We start from the raw sequence: 17,458 nt of genomic DNA, 5'->3' as shown, positions 1-17,458 counted from the left end.
GTATGTTTTACTCCAGATCAGACTATAATTAAATATTACAGAGAAACTGATCAAAGGAATTCACAGATCGACAGTGAAATAGCAATTTAGCTTAAATATAAAATATTGGATGAAAAGCTTCAGTTGAAAACCTTCAAATCCAGAAGCATTTTAATGATTCAGGCGACAAATTGCTTCCAAAGCTCCATTTTTCCGTTACGATGACGCGATGAGTATCAGGAAAGAGGAAGAAGAGGAAGAAGAGGAAGAAGAGGAAGAGTGGGAATAGACGTCTCTCACTCTGAAGCTTCACTCGTGGATCAGCAGCAGTTTGAAGATGTTCTTTCTCCTGATCTTCTGTCACGTCGGCTTCCTGCTGTCAGGTGTGATCGGCTGCTCTGGAAACTCCACAGGTAAGGAGCAGTCACACGTTCACACAGTCACACGTTCACATAGTCACACAGTCACACATTCACACGTTTACATAGTCACACAGTCACACGTTCACACAGTCACACAGTCACACAGTCACACAGTCACACATTCACACAGTCACACAGTCACACGTTCACACAGTCACACATTCACACAGTCACACAGTCACACAGTCACACATTCACACAGTCACACGTTCACACAGTCACACAGTCACACATTCACACGTTCACACGTTCACACAGTCACACGTTCACACAGTCACACGTTCACACGTTCACACAGTCACACAGTCACACGTTCACACAGTCACACAGTCACACATTCACACATTCACACGTTCACACAGTCACACAGTCACACGTTCACACGTTCACACAGTCACACAGTCACACATTCACACGTTCACACAGTCACACGTTCACACAGTCACACAGTCACACAGTCACACAGTCACATGTTCACACATTCACACAGTAACACAGTCACACGATCACACGATCACACGTTCACACAGTCACACGTTCACACGTTCACACAGTCACACAGTCACATGTTCACACATTCACACATTCACACGTTCACACAGTCACACAGTCACACATTCACACGTTCACACAGTCACACAGTCACACGTTCACACAGTCACACAGTCACACATTCACACATTCACACGTTCACACAGTCACACAGTCACACGTTCACACAGTCACACAGTCACACATTCACACGTTCACACAGTCACACAGTCACACGTTCACACAGTCACACAGTCACACAGTCACATGTTCACACATTCACACAGTAACACAGTAACACAGTCACACGATCACACGTTCACACAGTCACACGTTCACACAGTCACACAGTCACACAGTCACACAGTCACATGTTCACACATTCACACAGTAACACAGTAACACAGTCACACGATCACACGATCACACGTTCACACAGTCACACGTTCACACAGTCACACAGTCACACAGTCACATGTTCACACATTCACACAGTAACACAGTAACACAGTCACACAGTCACACATTCACACGTTCACACAGTAACACAGTCACACAGTCACACAGTCACACGTTCACACAGTCACACAGTCACACGTTCACACGTTTACACAGTCACACGTTCACACAGTCACACGTTCACACATTCACACGTTCACACAGTCACACATTCACACGTTTACATAGTCACACAGTCACACAGTCACACGTTCACAAGTTTACACAGTTACACAGTCACACAGTCACACATTCACACGTTCACACAGTCACACAGTCACACATTCATACAGTCACGTTCACACATTTACACAGTCACACGTTCACACATTTACACAGTCACACATTCACACATTCACACGTTCACACAGTCACACAGTCACACAGTCACACGTTCACACAGTCACACGTTCACACGTTCACACAGTCACACGTTCACACATTCACACAGTAACACAGTAACACAGTCACACGTTCACACAGTCACACGTTCACACGTTTACACAGTCACACAGTCACATGTTCACACATTCACACGTTCACACAGTAACACAGTCACACAGTCACACAGTCACACAGTCACACATTCACACAGTCACACAGTCACACGTTCACACGTTCACACGTTTACACAGTCACACCTTCACACGTTCACACAGTCACACGTTCACACAGTCACACAGTCACACATTCACACATTCACACGTTCACACAGTCACACAGTCACACGTTCACACAGTCACACAGTCACACGTTCACACAGTCACACAGTCACACATTCACACATTCACACGTTCACAGTCACACGTTCACACAGTCACACATTCACACGTTCACACGTTCACACAGTCACACAGTCACACGTTCACACAGTCACACGATCACACGTTCACACAGTCACACAGTCACACAGTCACATGTTCACACATTCACACAGTAACACAGTAACACAGTCACACGATCACACGATCACACGTTCACACAGTCACACGTTCACACAGTCACACAGTCACACAGTCACACGTTCACACAGTCACACAGTCACACATTCACACATTCACACGTTCACACAGTCACACAGTCACACGTTCACACAGTCACACGTTCACACAGTCACACAGTCACACAGTCACATGTTCACACATTCACACAGTAACACAGTAACACAGTCACACGATCACACGATCACACGTTCACACAGTCACACGTTCACACAGTCACACAGTCACACAGTCACATGTTCACACATTCACACAGTAACACAGTAACACAGTCACACAGTCACACATTCACACGTTCACACAGTAACACAGTCACACAGTCACACAGTCACACGTTCACACAGTCACACAGTCACACATTCACACGTTCACACGTTTACACAGTCACACGTTCACACGTTCACACAGTCACACAGTCACACATTCACACGTTCACACGAAGTTCATCATAATAAAACCAAAATAATAATTGGATCAAACTGAGTGAAGATTGTTTTTTGCAACAAAAAAAGGTATTTTTTTTTACGGTTTGATTGCAATATTATTTCAGAAAGAAATTTGAGTTTGAGTTTTTTGATTTAATCAAGCTGTCTTCAATATCAACTAAAATTTGACTGTTAATACAAATAAAACGTTTTTATATTTTTTTATTAGAATAATAAATATTATGATAACTAAAAAAATAAATGTATTCATTATTAATACATGATTTAATTTATTATAAATTATTAAAATATTTATCTTAATAATATAAATATAAATATTAAGCTACATTTTATCCCCCAAGCAGTTCTATTGTAATTATAACTTCATATAAAGGACAAAGTCATCGTGGTCCCTGATCGTCATCTGTCCAGGTGAAACCCTGGCCCCGAGGCCCCGAGGCCCCGAGGCCCCGAGGCCCCGAACCCGACCAGACGCTGTGATTCAGACGTTCTTCTTCCTGATTGTTATTTCAGGCCGACTGTGTGACGGCAGCGTGTTTCCATGAGACAGAAACAGGAAACAAAGGTTCACAGATAGAAGGTCTGTTTCTGTCCGCAGTGATCCACTTCTCCGTCCCCGAGAATCACCAGATCTGCCTGCAGTGTGGCGGCTCCGACAGCTCCGGTCTGATGTGGACTAACCGGGACCAGAAGGTCCTGGTGAGCCGGCAGGGCGACGATGAGAACAATGCGGATGCCCAGCGCTACCTGCTGCTGGTCGACGGCGCCCTCTGCCTCCTGCGGCTCGCTGACACCGACGCCGGGGAGTTCCGCTGCAACCGGCGGCCGGTGGCCGAACTGCAGGTGCTGACAGGTAACGCTGGAGGCGGATCCTAACACAGGACCCTAACCCAGGAGAACCGCATCCGTGTCCCATCAACAGGGACCCTAGAGGGCTGCAGAGTTACTGCAGGGGGGATCCCAAACTTAATTTAAATAATATCCATCCACCGGGTCTCTATAGGCCTTGGGGGTCCCTCCACCTGGTCTCTATAGGCCTTGGGGGTCCCTCCACCGGGTCTCTAAAGGCCTTGGGGGTCCCTCCACCAGGTCTCTGTAGACCTTGGGGGTCAAATCTTGTAAAGGACATGAATTCTAAGTTATATGACTGAGTTAAAGTTTCCGTTTCAGTTTGATGTTTATGCCGGCTGATTTATTCTGAGCTCAAACATGAATAAGAGGAAATGCGTTTGACGAGGAAGTTGATGACGTAACGTAGTAAAAAGTTCCCACGGTCTGAATGTGACACGAACGTCACAATGAAGGAACAAACTTCTACAAATTAAAGATTTGTGTGGATTTTTGCAGAAGATGATCTCTGCTGCGTTCATGACGGAACAGAAAGTACTAAACTGACTCATCTCTAGGATTTTAAGGATTCGTGTCCTGGAAGGGAAAAACCCTTCAGTTGTGTGATTACATGACAATTACCCATAATCCCTCTGTGGTTCTGCCCCCATCAGGCCGTGACTTCCTGGTGGCGGCGGGCCGGACTCTGCTGCTCCCCTGCAGCGGCTCCTCCAAGCCCAAAAAGCGGTGGCTGCACCGGGGGAGGGGCGAGGGCGGGGCGTTCGAGCCCGTCCTCACCGTGTTCAGGAACGGCACGGTGAAGCCGGAGCGGAGCCGGATCAGCTTCCAGAACGGGGCCCTGCAGATCCAGGACCTGCAGCCGGGGGACGCCGGCGAGTACCTGTGCAACAAAGAGCTGCAGGCCAGACTCACCGTGCTGACAGGTGCAGCAATCTGGTTACTTACAAGCTGATCACATGATCAGATCATATTCAATAATAATTACTGTAAATTCTCTAATAGAGGCCTTATTTCTAATTCTCTCTGTTTGATTCATATATCTCATTTATGCATTTACGGATTTTCTTATATGCTGTTAATTATGATGTCATCGTGTCATGATAAAGAATAAATCTGTTGAAGCAAACAGGAATAAATGTGGGAAATAAAGGGAAACATTATGCTATGATGCTCAGTGTAACATACGGTTATATTATATTATACTGTATTTTAGTTGTCATTGTAATGAATTTTGACTTTAAAAATGTTTTTATAAAAAATCACATTTAAAGGAATAGTAGGCTGAAAAGTGAAGCCGAAGCTGAAGTGCCTTAAACTGTCATACTCTCTGCTGGCCACCAGGGGGTTACTCCTGTCTGATTTGTATATATAAACATTGTAAACAACGTTTATTGATCTACAGTCCACGAGCAATATATGGAGAACTACATGAAAACTCACATTTACAAAACTATCGATGTATTGATTTTGATTAATCAGGGCAGCCAGAGCCAACCAGCATCCCCCAAACCACCAGTACGACTCCAGCAGCCGTTGTCATGGAAACGGGTAGGACATTGTTCAGTTCCACTACTAAGTTTGTACTACTACTTTAAAATCCACATCATGGTTGACAAATCTTCATAAAGTTTTTATTATAATATATTATTATTATTTATTGGAACAAAACGTCACAACATGGGAAGATGATCGTAACCGAATTAAGTTCTGAACATCATCAACTAACACGCACAAATTACAAATACAGTTATTATCATGTTATACTAGAATGTTTGTCTACGTTTACTTGATTTGTTTTATTTGGAGAGGAATATTATTTCTAGTTTTCACGTGTTGCTCTATAACTTCAGTAAAGATGTTATGAAGTCAGTCTGGATTAACGTGTTTCCTGTTCTTCATCAGCTGTGGCCGACATAAACACCAACAAGAAGAAGAGTGCTGAGAACGGTGAGTCAAGGCAGTGAGAAGCTAAGTCCCTCCCCCTTCCTGTTTCCCCATGGGCTCTTATTTTGAAAAACAATGTAACTTTTTTGTTCATTCTCAACTTTGGAACACGTGGTTAACAACGAAAACAGAACAAAAGGTTTACGATTATTGGATTTAAACAAGAACGGGACAGGAACATCGGTCTCCTGGGTGAAAGTCCTGCGTTGTTTGAACCCTTCCTGCTACCTACGTGGATACTCTTTTGAAACAAATTTGCGATACGCCGAGAGCAAACGTGATCCACGACAAAATAAGTTTCTCTTGAGATGTAATCCACAACGCAGTTTTTTGTTTGAGGTGATTTTTTATTGACAGATTGTTTTGTTGGTGGTCTCTCAGTCCTGATGCTGGTGGTTGTCGGCTTGACATTTACGATCCTCCTCCTCATCGCTGCCGTCGGCGTTTTACTGACCAGCAGGAAGTGCAGGAGGAAGAAGAGATCGGGATGTTCAGGTACCCGACGCACAGAGAAAGAAATGTGTATGATGTCGCTTATCCTTGTTTTAAAGGGTCAATCTGTTAGATTTAAGATATGTTGCTTCTAGCGGCCTCTCTGGCAGTAGATGGAACTGCAGGTGAGCCTCTGTGACTCATCTCCCTCACCAACAGTGTGACTGTCTCTCATCTGGATGATGCCTTCAAATGCTCCACACTGAAAGGAGGTCCGTGGTTTCCCCTCGTTGGTGTCACTTTGCTTCTTGATGACGTTCCTTCTTCACTTCCATTAGTTTGTTGTTTCTTTTTCTTGGACTGGAAGTTGAATGGTCTTCTTTCTCTGTTGATCCTCCATTGTGAGTCAGCAGTAATGAAATGTACCTCAAACACTTTAGACTAGAGGGAGCCTGACTCAGCAGTTGGAAGTTACTGATTTCCCATTCCAAGTAAACGCACCATACTTCCCTGAGTAGCTCCACCTGTTTTAACTCACTCTTTGATAGACAGTAACTTTAAAGACCATTAAACAGATGGAAATGTTACTGACTGCCACTTTAAGTTCAACTGAAGGACTAAAAGTTCAGTTAAATGTTTTCTTCTCCTCTTTCTGAAGTCAACACGAGAACTCTGCTGCCGTCTTCGTCTCGTCTGTGTTCGTCTTCATCACCAGGACTCGAGGACACCGAGCTGCAGCCGTGGACGCCGCCGTCCAGCACGCCGGCCGGTAAACGCCGTCACACCTGGCCACGCCTCCCTCCCATCTCAGGTGTGTTCTCACCTTCACCTACCTGTCGTCTCTGCAGGAAGTGATGTTCACGAGGAGGTGATCCACTACGCCTCTCTGGGCCGGCACACCTGGAGGGAGAGACCCGGCAAGACTCCGCCGGACCAGGACCATCACCACGTCATCTACTCGGCCGTCATCACCAGACCGCCGCCCGCCGGACAGAAACCACGTCTTCTTGTCGCAGGAGGGAAATGAAACCACGCCGCGTTTCTCATCTTCAGCATCACTTTCCAACATTAAACACGTCATTTACGTCTTTATAGAATTATTTCTCACTTAATAGAATGAAAGTTTAACTCATTTAAAACAACGTTAAAAACAATGGTTTCAGAATGCTAACCGCATTAGCATTCTGAAACAGAACATTAAAAACATTAAAAACAATGGTTTCAGAATGCTAACCTCATTAGCATTCTGAAACAGAACATTACAAACATTAAAAACAATGGTTTCAGAATGCTAACCGCATTAGCATTCTGAAACAGAACATTACAAACATTAAAAACAATGGTTTCAGAATGCTAACCTCACGTTACAACATTTTACAATTTGTTAAGTGTACGTAAACGTTGTGCGTCGAGATACGAAGAAAAGCCCCAAAGTTTCATTGTCAGACTTCCTCATCTGATCAGATCTCTGAAACCTCGTGTTCTACATTCGTATTTACGTGTTTCTACCTAACAAGTGTTTCATAAATGATGGGATGTAAAAACTCAACATGTGGGGAGTTTTTATGTATATTTATTAAAAGTGTTGACATATGAATCAACGTAACAGTGAGACGAACACAGCGGATGCTGCATATTTACTCCTCGCCTTCGTACAAACGTTTTATCCTCGCGTGCATTTACAGTCACGATTTATTGCATTTTAATTTCAAAAAGCTCAGTGAAATAGTTAAAAATACCATAAAAGAAGAAAAACACTCTCAGCGAGGACAGTATATGAAGAATTTCAGTCTTAATCAGTCACGTTAGAGAGATCATTTATAAAAATGTGAATTATTGTTTAAAGGCGCAGTGTGCAGGATTTATTGGCAGAAATGGAATATAATATTCATAATATATGTTTTCATTAGTGTATAGTGACCTAAAATGAAGAATTGTTGTGTTTTTGTTTGTGGACACACTTGGAAGGGGGAGGGGTGAGTGGAAGGGTAGCATTCAGTTTGATGTAATAATCCACCTTACCACTAGATGTCACTAAACACCACGCACTGCTCCTTTAAAGAGCAGGAATCAAAGTAAGTTTCAAAAATGAATTACATTCAAAACCTGAGTTTTTTTCTTCGCGGTGAAAAACATGAATGCTCAAACAGCAAAAGTCGCTCTATCGGTGGTCATGTGATCCGTTCGGGTTCCTGTGATTGGACACTGACGAGTATATGACGTCCTCTTTGACCAATCCTGTCATTCCTCGGCTGGAGGGGCGGGGCTTGTCTGCATGCTTCAGACTGGAATAGTGCAAAGACGCTTCCTGCAGAGACAGAAAACTAATTAACGTCCATGAATTCTCCCTGAACTAAAATAGGAAACACATTATTAAAACATATATAATAATAACAAACATAAATTATATATATATATATATATATATAAACATGTAAATACAATTACAAAACATTTAAGTAATTTAAGAACTATATGAGAACAAGACGGTATAAAATACAATTATTAAAGTTACAGCACAATGCAAGAAATTATTTAATAAAGGGCAAACAGAAAAGTCTGGATTTAAGTTCCTTTATTCTAGATGTATGGAGAATAAAAACTGTTTAAACTGCATGAAATGAGAAAAAGAAAAAATCCCTACAGATTATTATCATGAATATTAATGTTATTATTATCACTACTAAAGTAGTATAGTGTCATATTTATTATAATTATGATCATTATTACTATTATAATTATTATGATTAGTAGTAGTGTCACTGTTAATATATTATCATTTTTACTATATTATGTAAATTATTATAATTATTATTATTTACTATTAGTAGTGTTATTACTACTGCTATTATTATGATTATTATTAATATTATTATAGTAGTGTCATTTTATAGGTAGTGTTATAAATATGATTAGTATAACTATTATCGTTTTATTATTAGCATTATTTTATTAGTAGTGTTATTATTATTTTAATTATCATTCTTATATTTATAAGTAGTGTTATAAATATGATTACTGTTGTTATTATTATAATTATTATCGTTTTATTATTATCATTATTATTATTATTTTATTCGTAGTGTTATTATAGTTGTTGTTAGTATTATAGGCTATGTGGGGAGCTGTCTACCGACCTCTCTGCCTCCGGGACCGGGCTCGCTTCTCTCCGGACTCGGACGGCAGCAGACAGCTGGTCTCCCTGCAGACAGAGCAGAACCTGGACGTCAACTCTAAAACTATGGAAGCCCCGCCCCTTCCCAAGAGAAAGTGAAAGTAAAACGAGTTGTTTTCCTCGACGAAGAGGCAGAAAGAAAAAGTTGCTCCGTCGGCGTCTTCGTTGCCCCCCTTTCTTCTCCGCAGCGGCTCAGTGTCCCTCTGAAGGCGCCCCACCGCGCCCCGGCTCCCCCCCCCACCGCGCCCCGGCTCCCCCATGCCGGACACGCAGCTGTGTCTGGAGGCCCTGTCGGCGCTGTCCGGCTGTAAGGTGGAGTCCACCAGCGGGGTCTCGCAGCTCTCCCCGCAGGACTTCGTCAACATCGTGGCCCTCAAGGAGTTTTACAAGCAGGGGGGCCTGAAGGAGCTGGACTACCCCAGTATAGGGACCCTGTCCCTGCAGGAACCGGACGACCAGGACCTGTACGGCTCCCCGCCGATGCTGACCGAAGGCCCCTCCAACGCCGGGCCGGCCCAGGACCTCAGGACCACCGTGAAGGTGAACCCTCGGGACTTCTTCCACCCGCAGTACGACTACGACTTCACCAACGTCAAGGTGAGGGGGGGGAGGGAGGGAGGGTGTAAGGAAGTGTATGGGGGTGGGGGGGGGGGGGGGGTAAGGAAGTGTATGAGGGAGGGAGGGAATAAGGAAGTGTATGAGGGAGGGAGGGAATAAGGAAGTGTATGAGGGAGGGAGGGAATAAGGAAGTGTATGAGGGAGGGAGGGAATAAGGAAGTATATGAGGGAGGGAGGGAATAAGGAAGTGTATGAGGGAGGGAATAAGGAAGTGTATGAGGGAGGGAATAAGGAAGTGTATGAGGGAGGGAATAAGGAAGTGTATGAGGGAGGTTGTGATTAGCATGTAGCATATTAGCATGTTTCCCTCTGACCCTGATGACCTCACTGTGGACCTCCAGGATACCGGGAAGACGTTCCAACGTGGCAGCGAGCCGTACACGCGGCCCTGCGGGTGGAACCGGGTCGCCCTGCAGGTGACGCAGCGCTACGACGGCGGGGACACCTGGCTGGGGACGGGCGAGGACGCCTGGCCCGTGTCCTACCACGGACACAACATGGACGGGTCCCTCGGCATCATCCTGACCCGCGACGGGGGCCACGCCGACGAGTCGGGCTTCCTGGACGCCGCCGCCGCCTCACTGGTCACCGGGGAGACGAGGGGCCGAGGAGTGTACTCCACGCCGGACGTCAAGACGGCGGAGAAGTACTGCAAGAGGTTCAAGTCCAAGGTGGACGGGAAGACCTACAAAGTGGTCCTTCAGAACCGCATCAACCCGGGGAAGAGGACCAAGTGCCAGAGGGAGGACGTCTGGGTGGTCTACGTCCCCGAGGGACACAACGACGTCCAGACCAGGGCCATCGTGCAGGAGTCCATCCGCCCGTACGGGCTGCTGCTGAAGCAGGTGTGATCGGAGGAATCGAACCAACGATTCACGATCATCACCTGAAAAATGATTTCCCGCTCTGAGATCATTTAAATCCTGCTAACAAGGTTGTTTATTATTATTGTTGGTGGGAGCATGAAATAAACACTTTTTTTTTCCCCGAAAAGTTTCCGAAAAATAAAAAAAAAATCATTGAACCGATGAAACAAAGGCAAGAAAAGGTTGTGGGAACCTCTTCCTCTTTGCGAAACATTAACGTCACAAATCACGTTAAAAATTAAAACTTTAAAATGTTGCTGTGAGGCTTTACGGCTCTCATCTGGTGTTTTTTTGTTGTTGTAGCAAAACAATAGTTTAATTTGTCTCATACCATGTAGCCTTCATTTTCCAGTTCTGTAGTTCATGCATCTAATATGACTACAATTCCCTGTGAAGGGCACACAGGAATCTGTATTTCTGAAGGTTTCCTTTGTGTGAAATTAAATGCTGTGGTTAGATCCTGCTGTGATGAAGCTCTTTATTCTACTCTAATGGGGGGGGGGGAGGGGGGGGGGGGATTGTCTCTAGATGGCTCTCAACATGGCGACACCAGAGGCACAGCTAACAATGCTAGGTCCCTAAACTGCATCCTGGAAAACAGTTGACCACATTTCAAGTCCATAAGACCTGAGTGTATTGAGTAGATGTCGTGAGTGCTTTCCACCACTAGGTGGTGACGTTGTCCTCACTTTACTAGACTGAGACTACAGACCTGTTACAGACCAGTGGGGGGGCCCACTGAGACTACAGACCAGTGGGGGGGCCCACTGAGACTACAGACCTGTGGGGGGGGCCACTGAGACTACAGACCTGTTACAGAACGGTGGGGGGGCCCCCTCACTGGTCTGTAACAGGTCTGTAGTCTCGGTGGGGGGGCCCACTGAGACTACAGACCTGTTACAGAGCGGTGGGGGGGCCCACTGAGACTACAGACCTGTTACAGACCAGTGGGGGGACCCACTGAGACAGACCTGGTACACACACCTGATCGCAGGCCGAAGCCGACGATGAAGACGAGGCAGAGGACTAGTAAAGCTGGAAGGACGAAGATCCCTGGAATCCATTGTTGCCGGCCGGCCGACTCACCTCCGACTCCTGGAAACGTAAAAACACCGGAAGTTAACCGGCAGGTCGATTGATTCCATTAAAACACCAATATACAATAACATATTTGATAATTATGGTTTGTATCCAGGAGGAGAGACTGTCATGTTTCCTGTAGTTCTCACGGTAGCCTAGCAACCATCAACCAGACTCCATTCAGAAAACCAGCGTTTTAACAGTAGTTATCTTGTGGTCTTGCAGACAGACCTAACAAAGCATGACTCAGCACTTTTTACTGATCACCATCATGATGGAGTTATTTCCTTTTCATCTGGTTATTGATATTAAATCACAGATCAATACTTTATTCTGGTTCCTCCAGCCCACGTGGGTCTGCCAGTGACTGCACCTGCGGATGACGTCATTCGGGATAAAAACATGAATGTTATGAATGAAATCCGTGTTTACCGTCGACAACCAGGAGAATTCCTCCGTTAACACGGACGGTGTCTGCCCACCGGCCGGTGCAGAAGTACAGCCCGGCGTCCTCCTCCTCCACCTCCTGGATCTCCAGGGCGACCGGGCCGCGCTCCACGTCGCCCCTGCTGCCGAAGCGGTTTTTGTCGGCCGTGTGACAGTTGACCGTGACGTCTTTCACTTTGGAAAGCGTGACGCTCAGCAGAGGCAGCAGCTGATCCGAGCGCAGCAGGAACCACGTGATCTCGCCGCTGGACGTCAGGTTACAGGTGAGCGAGACGTTCCGCCCGGCCTGGACCACCAGGGCCGGCCGGGGAACGGGTGAGGCTGATGACAGGTGGCATCCAGCCACACCTGAGGACAGGTGAGGAGGAGGGGGTCAGACCAGAGTAGCACGAGGCTACTTCATATTTAAAAGTATGTCCTTATTTTCTGTTTGGATGTACCATCATGCATTGCACTGAAGGAAAAATGACAGATGGAGAGTCGAGAGAGAGAGAGAGAGAGAGAGAGAGAGAGAGAGGAGATGGAGAAACCGAGACAACTAGGCCTACAAAGAGATGCAAGGCAGCTGCAAAGAGACAAAGAGACAATGAAGAGACTCATGATGCTAAATGACGACAAAGAGACAAAAGCAACTACAAAGAAACACACAGGGACTACAAAGAGATGCAGAAATGCATTGAAATGACATTGAAATGGGAAAACAATCTTAAAGAGACAGAAAACAACCTCAAAGACACAGAAAACAATCTTAAAGAGACAGAAAACAACCTCAAAGACACAGAAAACAATCTTAAAGAGACAGAAAACAACCTCAAAGAGACAGAAAACAATCTTAAAGAGACAGAAAACAACCTCAAAGAGACAGAAACCAACCTCAAAGAGACAGAAAACAATCTTAAAGAGACAGAAAACAATCTCAAAGAGACAGAAACCAACTACAAGCTACAGCCTCCTGTCTCCTCATCCAACCACCTGATCATCATGAGTCAAAATCACATGCAAACATCCAAACAAACCAGACTCAACAGAACAAGCCTCTTAATGAAAGCCTCCTGCTTCCCTTCCTCCACAGAACCTTGGTAGTCATGGAAACGCCCTTGAATGACATTTAAAGTGAGTGCTTGAAGCCTGTCGTTAAAACCAGCGAATACAAATATAAGATAGTCATGAACTTACAAATTAAAGTGAGGATTCGTGGGACACCTGGCATCATTTAAATGGAGTGAGTAGAGGAGCTGCAGCAGCACAGGACTCTTCAGCTCAGTGGGTGAACTAAGTGCTTTCAGTGGGCGGAAGTGGGGCTTTATTTTGTAGCAGGCAAGTGGAGACCACCAACATTCACTGGAGTCTGCAGGTTTTCCACTAAAACACTAATCAGCAGTCTGCCAGCGGTCAGATTGGTGAATCTCTAGGTTTCGTTTCTGCGGAGATCACAACCGAGACATGTTTCAAAATAAAAGCCCGGTGGTTTACCAGGAGGCAATAAAGCCCCGCTTTATTTTAATCTCGTGAGAATAAAACATGGTGTTTGGTTTGACACATGTAAGAAAATTAAGATAAAAGCAATATTAACTCGTATTTCTACTCGCCTGGCAGATTGAGCTCTAACGCGATAATTATACCGTCAGTTTGGGGGAGAATATATGCTTTTATTTTGAAAAACGCAGCACCGGAAGTCGAAACTGAAGGGGCTCGGCTGATAAATGGTGATCTCTTGTAGTAGAAACTCACAGGGAAACATCTTCAGAGGGAAAGAGACGAGAAGACTCAAACATGAAGATAACAGCCGGGAAGCTGCGACGGTGAGACACACGACACTTTATTTTGAAAAGCTTAGATGATGATTATTATTATTATTATTATTATTAAGTCATTTACTGATTCTTAGGCTTCACGTGCTTTTCCAACATGTTCATGCAGAATGATTTTGTTTAATTAAATGGCATGCATTGAATTGACAGGCTGCAGGATTGAACATATCATATAATATAATATAATATAATGAATATATATTCATGTAGGTTTCAATTTGAATCCCCGGCATGGGTTGATGCAGACTCAGCAGTTGCGGTCTGAAGCCTGTAGGGGAATCCTGCCGCACTTTCGTTTAGCAGGAAAACAAGCAAACTGTCAGACTGTCGAGGAAACGAAACCTACCGGAAAGTAGAATCACATGATAACAGGTTGATTTGTTATTAGTAAATAAATACATGTGTTATTAAATAATAACATGTATTATTAGATAAAACATAATCCAACTTTCAGTGTTCACCACTGAGAACTGTGACAATATAATATAAATTATATTTTAAACATTTCATACATGTTATATCTCATATGTGCAATAATGTGTGTGTGTGTATATATATATATATATATATATATATATATATATATATATATATATATATATATATATATATATATATTACTGTTTACCTGTTAATTAGATTTGTTCTGTTTTATGAAGAACTAATTTATCTTATATTATAGTCAAGAGGAAGTCACTTATCTTTTTATTGTGCTTCTATTTTGTTCTGTAATTATTGTGTTTTATCTTGTTGTGCAGAACTTTGGAAAACCTTGTGTTTGTTAAAATCATGCTATAAATGTAAACAAATAATTATAAATATATATATATATATATATATATATATATATATATATATATAATATACACATTCTAAAATAGTATATAAATAAGAAAATATCTGCCCCGTGTTACAAGCGGAACGTTTCTGGACTAACATTTATTTATTATATTATATATTTCAGTAAATTGTGTCTGAATCATTAAGAAGAAATGATGAATGTTTTTCTTATTTAAAAAAATCATTACATGTCTTCAATAAGACCCTTTCTTTATGAACCGTATCATAACTTGAGTTTGATGATTCAGTGCTTTTATCTTTGTGGCGAGTCAACTTCCTTATTTGAGGTGACGTTGCTGTGACCGTTGCTCTCTTGTTCTTTCATCTTTCAGGGTTTTCGTGTTTCTACACGGTTTCCTGGTCGGCTGTGTCGTTGGTGAGTATCAGCCCACCATCAGCTTCCCTATCTTAAGCCTAGCTTAGCGTTACGATTTAAAGGAACAGGACCTGCGATGTTTAACCTCAAACAACATATTTTTCTTTTGTTGTCTAAATCTGACAAAGTTGTTTGTTGTTCAGCACGGGAACATGGATGTTTATTTTTGAAAAAGAAATGAAAAGAAAGGTGGAAATTGACGCACGGCTAAGCCCCGCCCCCCCTGCGGAGCCCACACTGTCACTAAAAAATAAAGTTGGTGATCCGGACACTCAACGATGAAATTAACGACCAACTCTGTTCACTGTTATAATCGATAAAAAAAAGATTCAGTAGCTAGCGTAGCATAGAAGTGCTAATGCTAGCTACTGATGTGCTAACGTTAGCTCCTCAGAACTTAATGTAGAAATAGAACATTTTTAGAAGCATGTAGCTCTCGATGGCTAACGGGTATCACTACTACACGATGTTTGAGCAAGACGAGCTCCAAACCCACCAAACCTCTGGAGTCGGGATCGAGGACCTGATGCAGACTTTCCCGGCTCCATTTCAGACTCGTCCTCCCCGCTCCTGTCCATCACCTCCAAGGCGGGAAACCAGGCGGTGCTTCCCTGCAGCTGGAAGCAGCGGCTGGGCGAGGCGGCGCCGCCCACCTGCCACGTCCAGTGGACGTCGCCGGTCGACACCGTGTTCGAGCAGCGGGGGGCGCTCAAGTGGCAGGCGGAGGAGTTCGAGAACCGGACGGAGGTCCCCGAGGAAGGGCTGGGGTCCGGGGACTGCTCCCTGATCATCAGGGACGTCCAGATCGGGGACACGGGGCGCTACGAGAGCTTCATGGTGGTGGACGGGGTCCGGTCCAAGACCAGGGTCTTCATTCAGAGCGTCAAGCTGTCCGTGTCTGGTAAAATATAGATTTATATCACAATATAACATGTTGTCTGGTCATTCAAATGGAATGTATTTTCTCACTTACTTTAGTAACTTTGAAGAAATTTGAATTTAATAATTTCAGCGATCACGATATCTCCATATTTCATCAAGACGATAAATGATCGCCCCACGTTAACAATGCTGATTGGGTTCCCTCTTAGACCACAATTCGATGGACTCTCGAAGGCCGGGTGAGGATTTGGTCCTGGATCTGTACACCCCCCACTCCGTCAGGGTGGTCTTCCACGGCAGGTGAGTTTCTCTCATGTTCCCTCCAGTCATCTCCTCCATGTTTTAACCCCAAACTCGTATCTTGTAGCTGCTCCATCAACACTCCATATAAGGTCATCTAGACATAAATACAGCAGAGACCTTGTTGTTTGGACCACAGACAGTCTCTGGTTCCTCCACATAGTCTGGTCTGGTCTCTGGACTAATGTGAGCTACTATCTAGACCTCTGGGGGACCACAGACAGTCTCTGGTTCCTCCACATAGTCTGGTCTGGTCTCTGGACTAATGTGAGCTACTATCTAGACCTCTGGGGGACCACAGACAGTCTCTGGTTCCTCCACATAGTCTGGTCTGGTCTCTGGACTAATGTGAGCTACTATCTAGACCTCTGGGGGACCACAGACAGTCTCTGGTTCCCCCACATAGTCTGGTCTGGTCTGTGGACTCATGTGGTCTAGCATCATGTGTATTTCTTGGTGTGACAGGAACGGGACCGGGTGGTCCGAGCTGTGGATGCGGGGCGACAGCGACACCCGGCGTCTGGAGAAACACCCGCTGAAGGAGCAGCTGACCATCAAGGCGTTGGCGAGCTCCGATGAGGGAACGTTCAAGGTCCTGGACGGCTACGGCCTCACCGTGAGCACCGTGCAGCTCTCCGTGGAAGGTGAAGGTGACGCCGCCGCTCTCCTCATTCAGGTATCCAGATGTGGCGCAATTAACGCTTTGTAACCGATGTCACCGTTTCACAGAAACCACGCCGCCTCTCAAAGTCCACCAGAGACCAGAAGACCCAGCAGCAGGTGAGGAAACAGCTCCGTGTGTTCTGGGATGTTAAAAAAACCCACCTGGAATAACCTTGTATCTCCTTCCTCTGATGTCTTCCAGACGCCGCCGCCGCCAGAAGCAGCAGTTCACTTCTTCTCCTCTGGTCTGTTCTGGTGACGACTTTCCAAATCCTTCGTACATAAGCTAGCGTTAACC

At 44.6% G+C, this 17,458-nt stretch overlaps 4 protein-coding genes across 6 annotated transcripts in view; 3 read left to right on the top strand and 1 right to left on the bottom strand.

Moving 5' to 3' along the window:
• The first annotated feature begins 297 nt into the window (after positions 1–297).
• LOC311027942 (uncharacterized protein) lies at positions 298–7,442 on the top strand. 2 transcript variants are annotated; one of them, XM_084032168.1, is made up of 8 exons: positions 298–392; positions 3,476–3,730; positions 4,380–4,649; positions 5,206–5,274; positions 5,629–5,673; positions 6,052–6,165; positions 6,761–6,871; positions 6,951–7,442. In XM_084032168.1, exons 1-8 carry the CDS (start codon positions 317–319, stop codon positions 7,127–7,129), a joined length of 1,119 nt encoding a protein of 372 aa, XP_083888294.1. In that variant the 5' UTR covers positions 298–316; the 3' UTR covers positions 7,130–7,442. The 2 variants fall into 2 exon arrangements, with proteins under 2 accessions (XP_083888294.1, XP_083888293.1); XM_084032167.1 differs by having other exon boundaries at positions 316–392; positions 3,458–3,730.
• A 217-nt stretch (positions 7,443–7,659) lies between these two features.
• On the bottom strand, positions 7,660–13,555 carry LOC311028024 (uncharacterized protein). Its single transcript, XM_084032296.1, has 5 exons — positions 13,465–13,555; positions 12,274–12,636; positions 11,746–11,856; positions 9,240–9,304; positions 7,660–8,410 (listed from the first exon to the last, which is right to left on the bottom strand). The coding sequence occupies exons 1-5, from the start codon at positions 13,499–13,501 to the stop codon at positions 8,264–8,266; spliced, it is 723 nt and encodes a 240-aa protein (XP_083888422.1). The 5' UTR covers positions 13,502–13,555; the 3' UTR covers positions 7,660–8,263.
• LOC311028023 (uncharacterized protein) lies at positions 9,291–11,219 on the top strand. Its single transcript, XM_084032295.1, has 2 exons — positions 9,291–9,874; positions 10,237–11,219. The coding sequence occupies exons 1-2, from the start codon at positions 9,536–9,538 to the stop codon at positions 10,744–10,746; spliced, it is 849 nt and encodes a 282-aa protein (XP_083888421.1). The 5' UTR covers positions 9,291–9,535; the 3' UTR covers positions 10,747–11,219.
• Positions 13,556–13,982: 427 nt separating the features above from the next.
• LOC311027790 (uncharacterized protein) overlaps positions 13,983–17,458 on the top strand; it is a 4,038-nt gene continuing 562 nt past the window's right edge. The window contains exons 1-7 of one of the 2 annotated variants that reach the window (XM_084031950.1): positions 13,983–14,090; positions 15,272–15,315; positions 15,869–16,216; positions 16,407–16,497; positions 16,963–17,141; positions 17,227–17,277; positions 17,363–17,458. The exon at positions 17,363–17,458 is cut by the window's right edge and continues 562 nt beyond it. In XM_084031950.1, the coding sequence (XP_083888076.1) occupies positions 14,062–14,090; positions 15,272–15,315; positions 15,869–16,216; positions 16,407–16,497; positions 16,963–17,141; positions 17,227–17,277; positions 17,363–17,445 (825 nt within the window). In that variant the 5' untranslated portion in view covers positions 13,983–14,061 and the 3' untranslated portion in view covers positions 17,446–17,458. Of the gene's footprint in view, positions 14,091–15,271; positions 15,316–15,868; positions 16,217–16,406; positions 16,498–16,962; positions 17,148–17,226; positions 17,278–17,362 lie in introns of both variants that reach the window. The other variant, XM_084031949.1, reaches the window with a different exon arrangement.

The sequence above is a fragment of the Eutrigla gurnardus genome (genome assembly GCF_963514095.1).
Source record: "Eutrigla gurnardus genome assembly, chromosome: 17".
NCBI lineage: Eukaryota > Metazoa > Chordata > Actinopteri > Perciformes > Triglidae > Eutrigla > Eutrigla gurnardus.
The sequence above is the reverse complement of the archived record's forward strand: the minus strand, read 5'-3'. Positions and strand labels throughout refer to the sequence as shown.

Coding starts and splice junctions, on each gene's coding strand:
- LOC311027942 (XM_084032167.1), top strand. CDS start 317: ATGTTCTTTCTCCTGATCTTCTGTCACGTCGGCTTCCTGCTGTCAGGT. Junction 393..3,457: donor CTGCTCTGGAAACTCCACAG/GTAAGGAGCAGT, acceptor CACAGATAGAAG/GTCTGTTTCTGTCCGCAGTG. Junction 5,674..6,051: donor GAAGAAGAGTGCTGAGAACG/GTGAGTCAAGGC, acceptor GTGGTCTCTCAG/TCCTGATGCTGGTGGTTGTC.
- LOC311028023 (XM_084032295.1), top strand. CDS start 9,536: ATGCCGGACACGCAGCTGTGTCTGGAGGCCCTGTCGGCGCTGTCCGGC. Junction 9,875..10,236: donor ACGACTTCACCAACGTCAAG/GTGAGGGGGGGG, acceptor GTGGACCTCCAG/GATACCGGGAAGACGTTCCA.
- LOC311028024 (XM_084032296.1), bottom strand. CDS start 13,501: ATGATGCCAGGTGTCCCACGAATCCTCACTTTAATTT. Junction 11,857..12,273: donor AATTCTCCTGGTTGTCGACG/GTAAACACGGAT, acceptor TTACGTTTCCAG/GAGTCGGAGGTGAGTCGGCC. Junction 8,411..9,239: donor CCGGTCCCGGAGGCAGAGAG/GTCGGTAGACAG, acceptor CTGTCTCTGCAG/GAAGCGTCTTTGCACTATTC.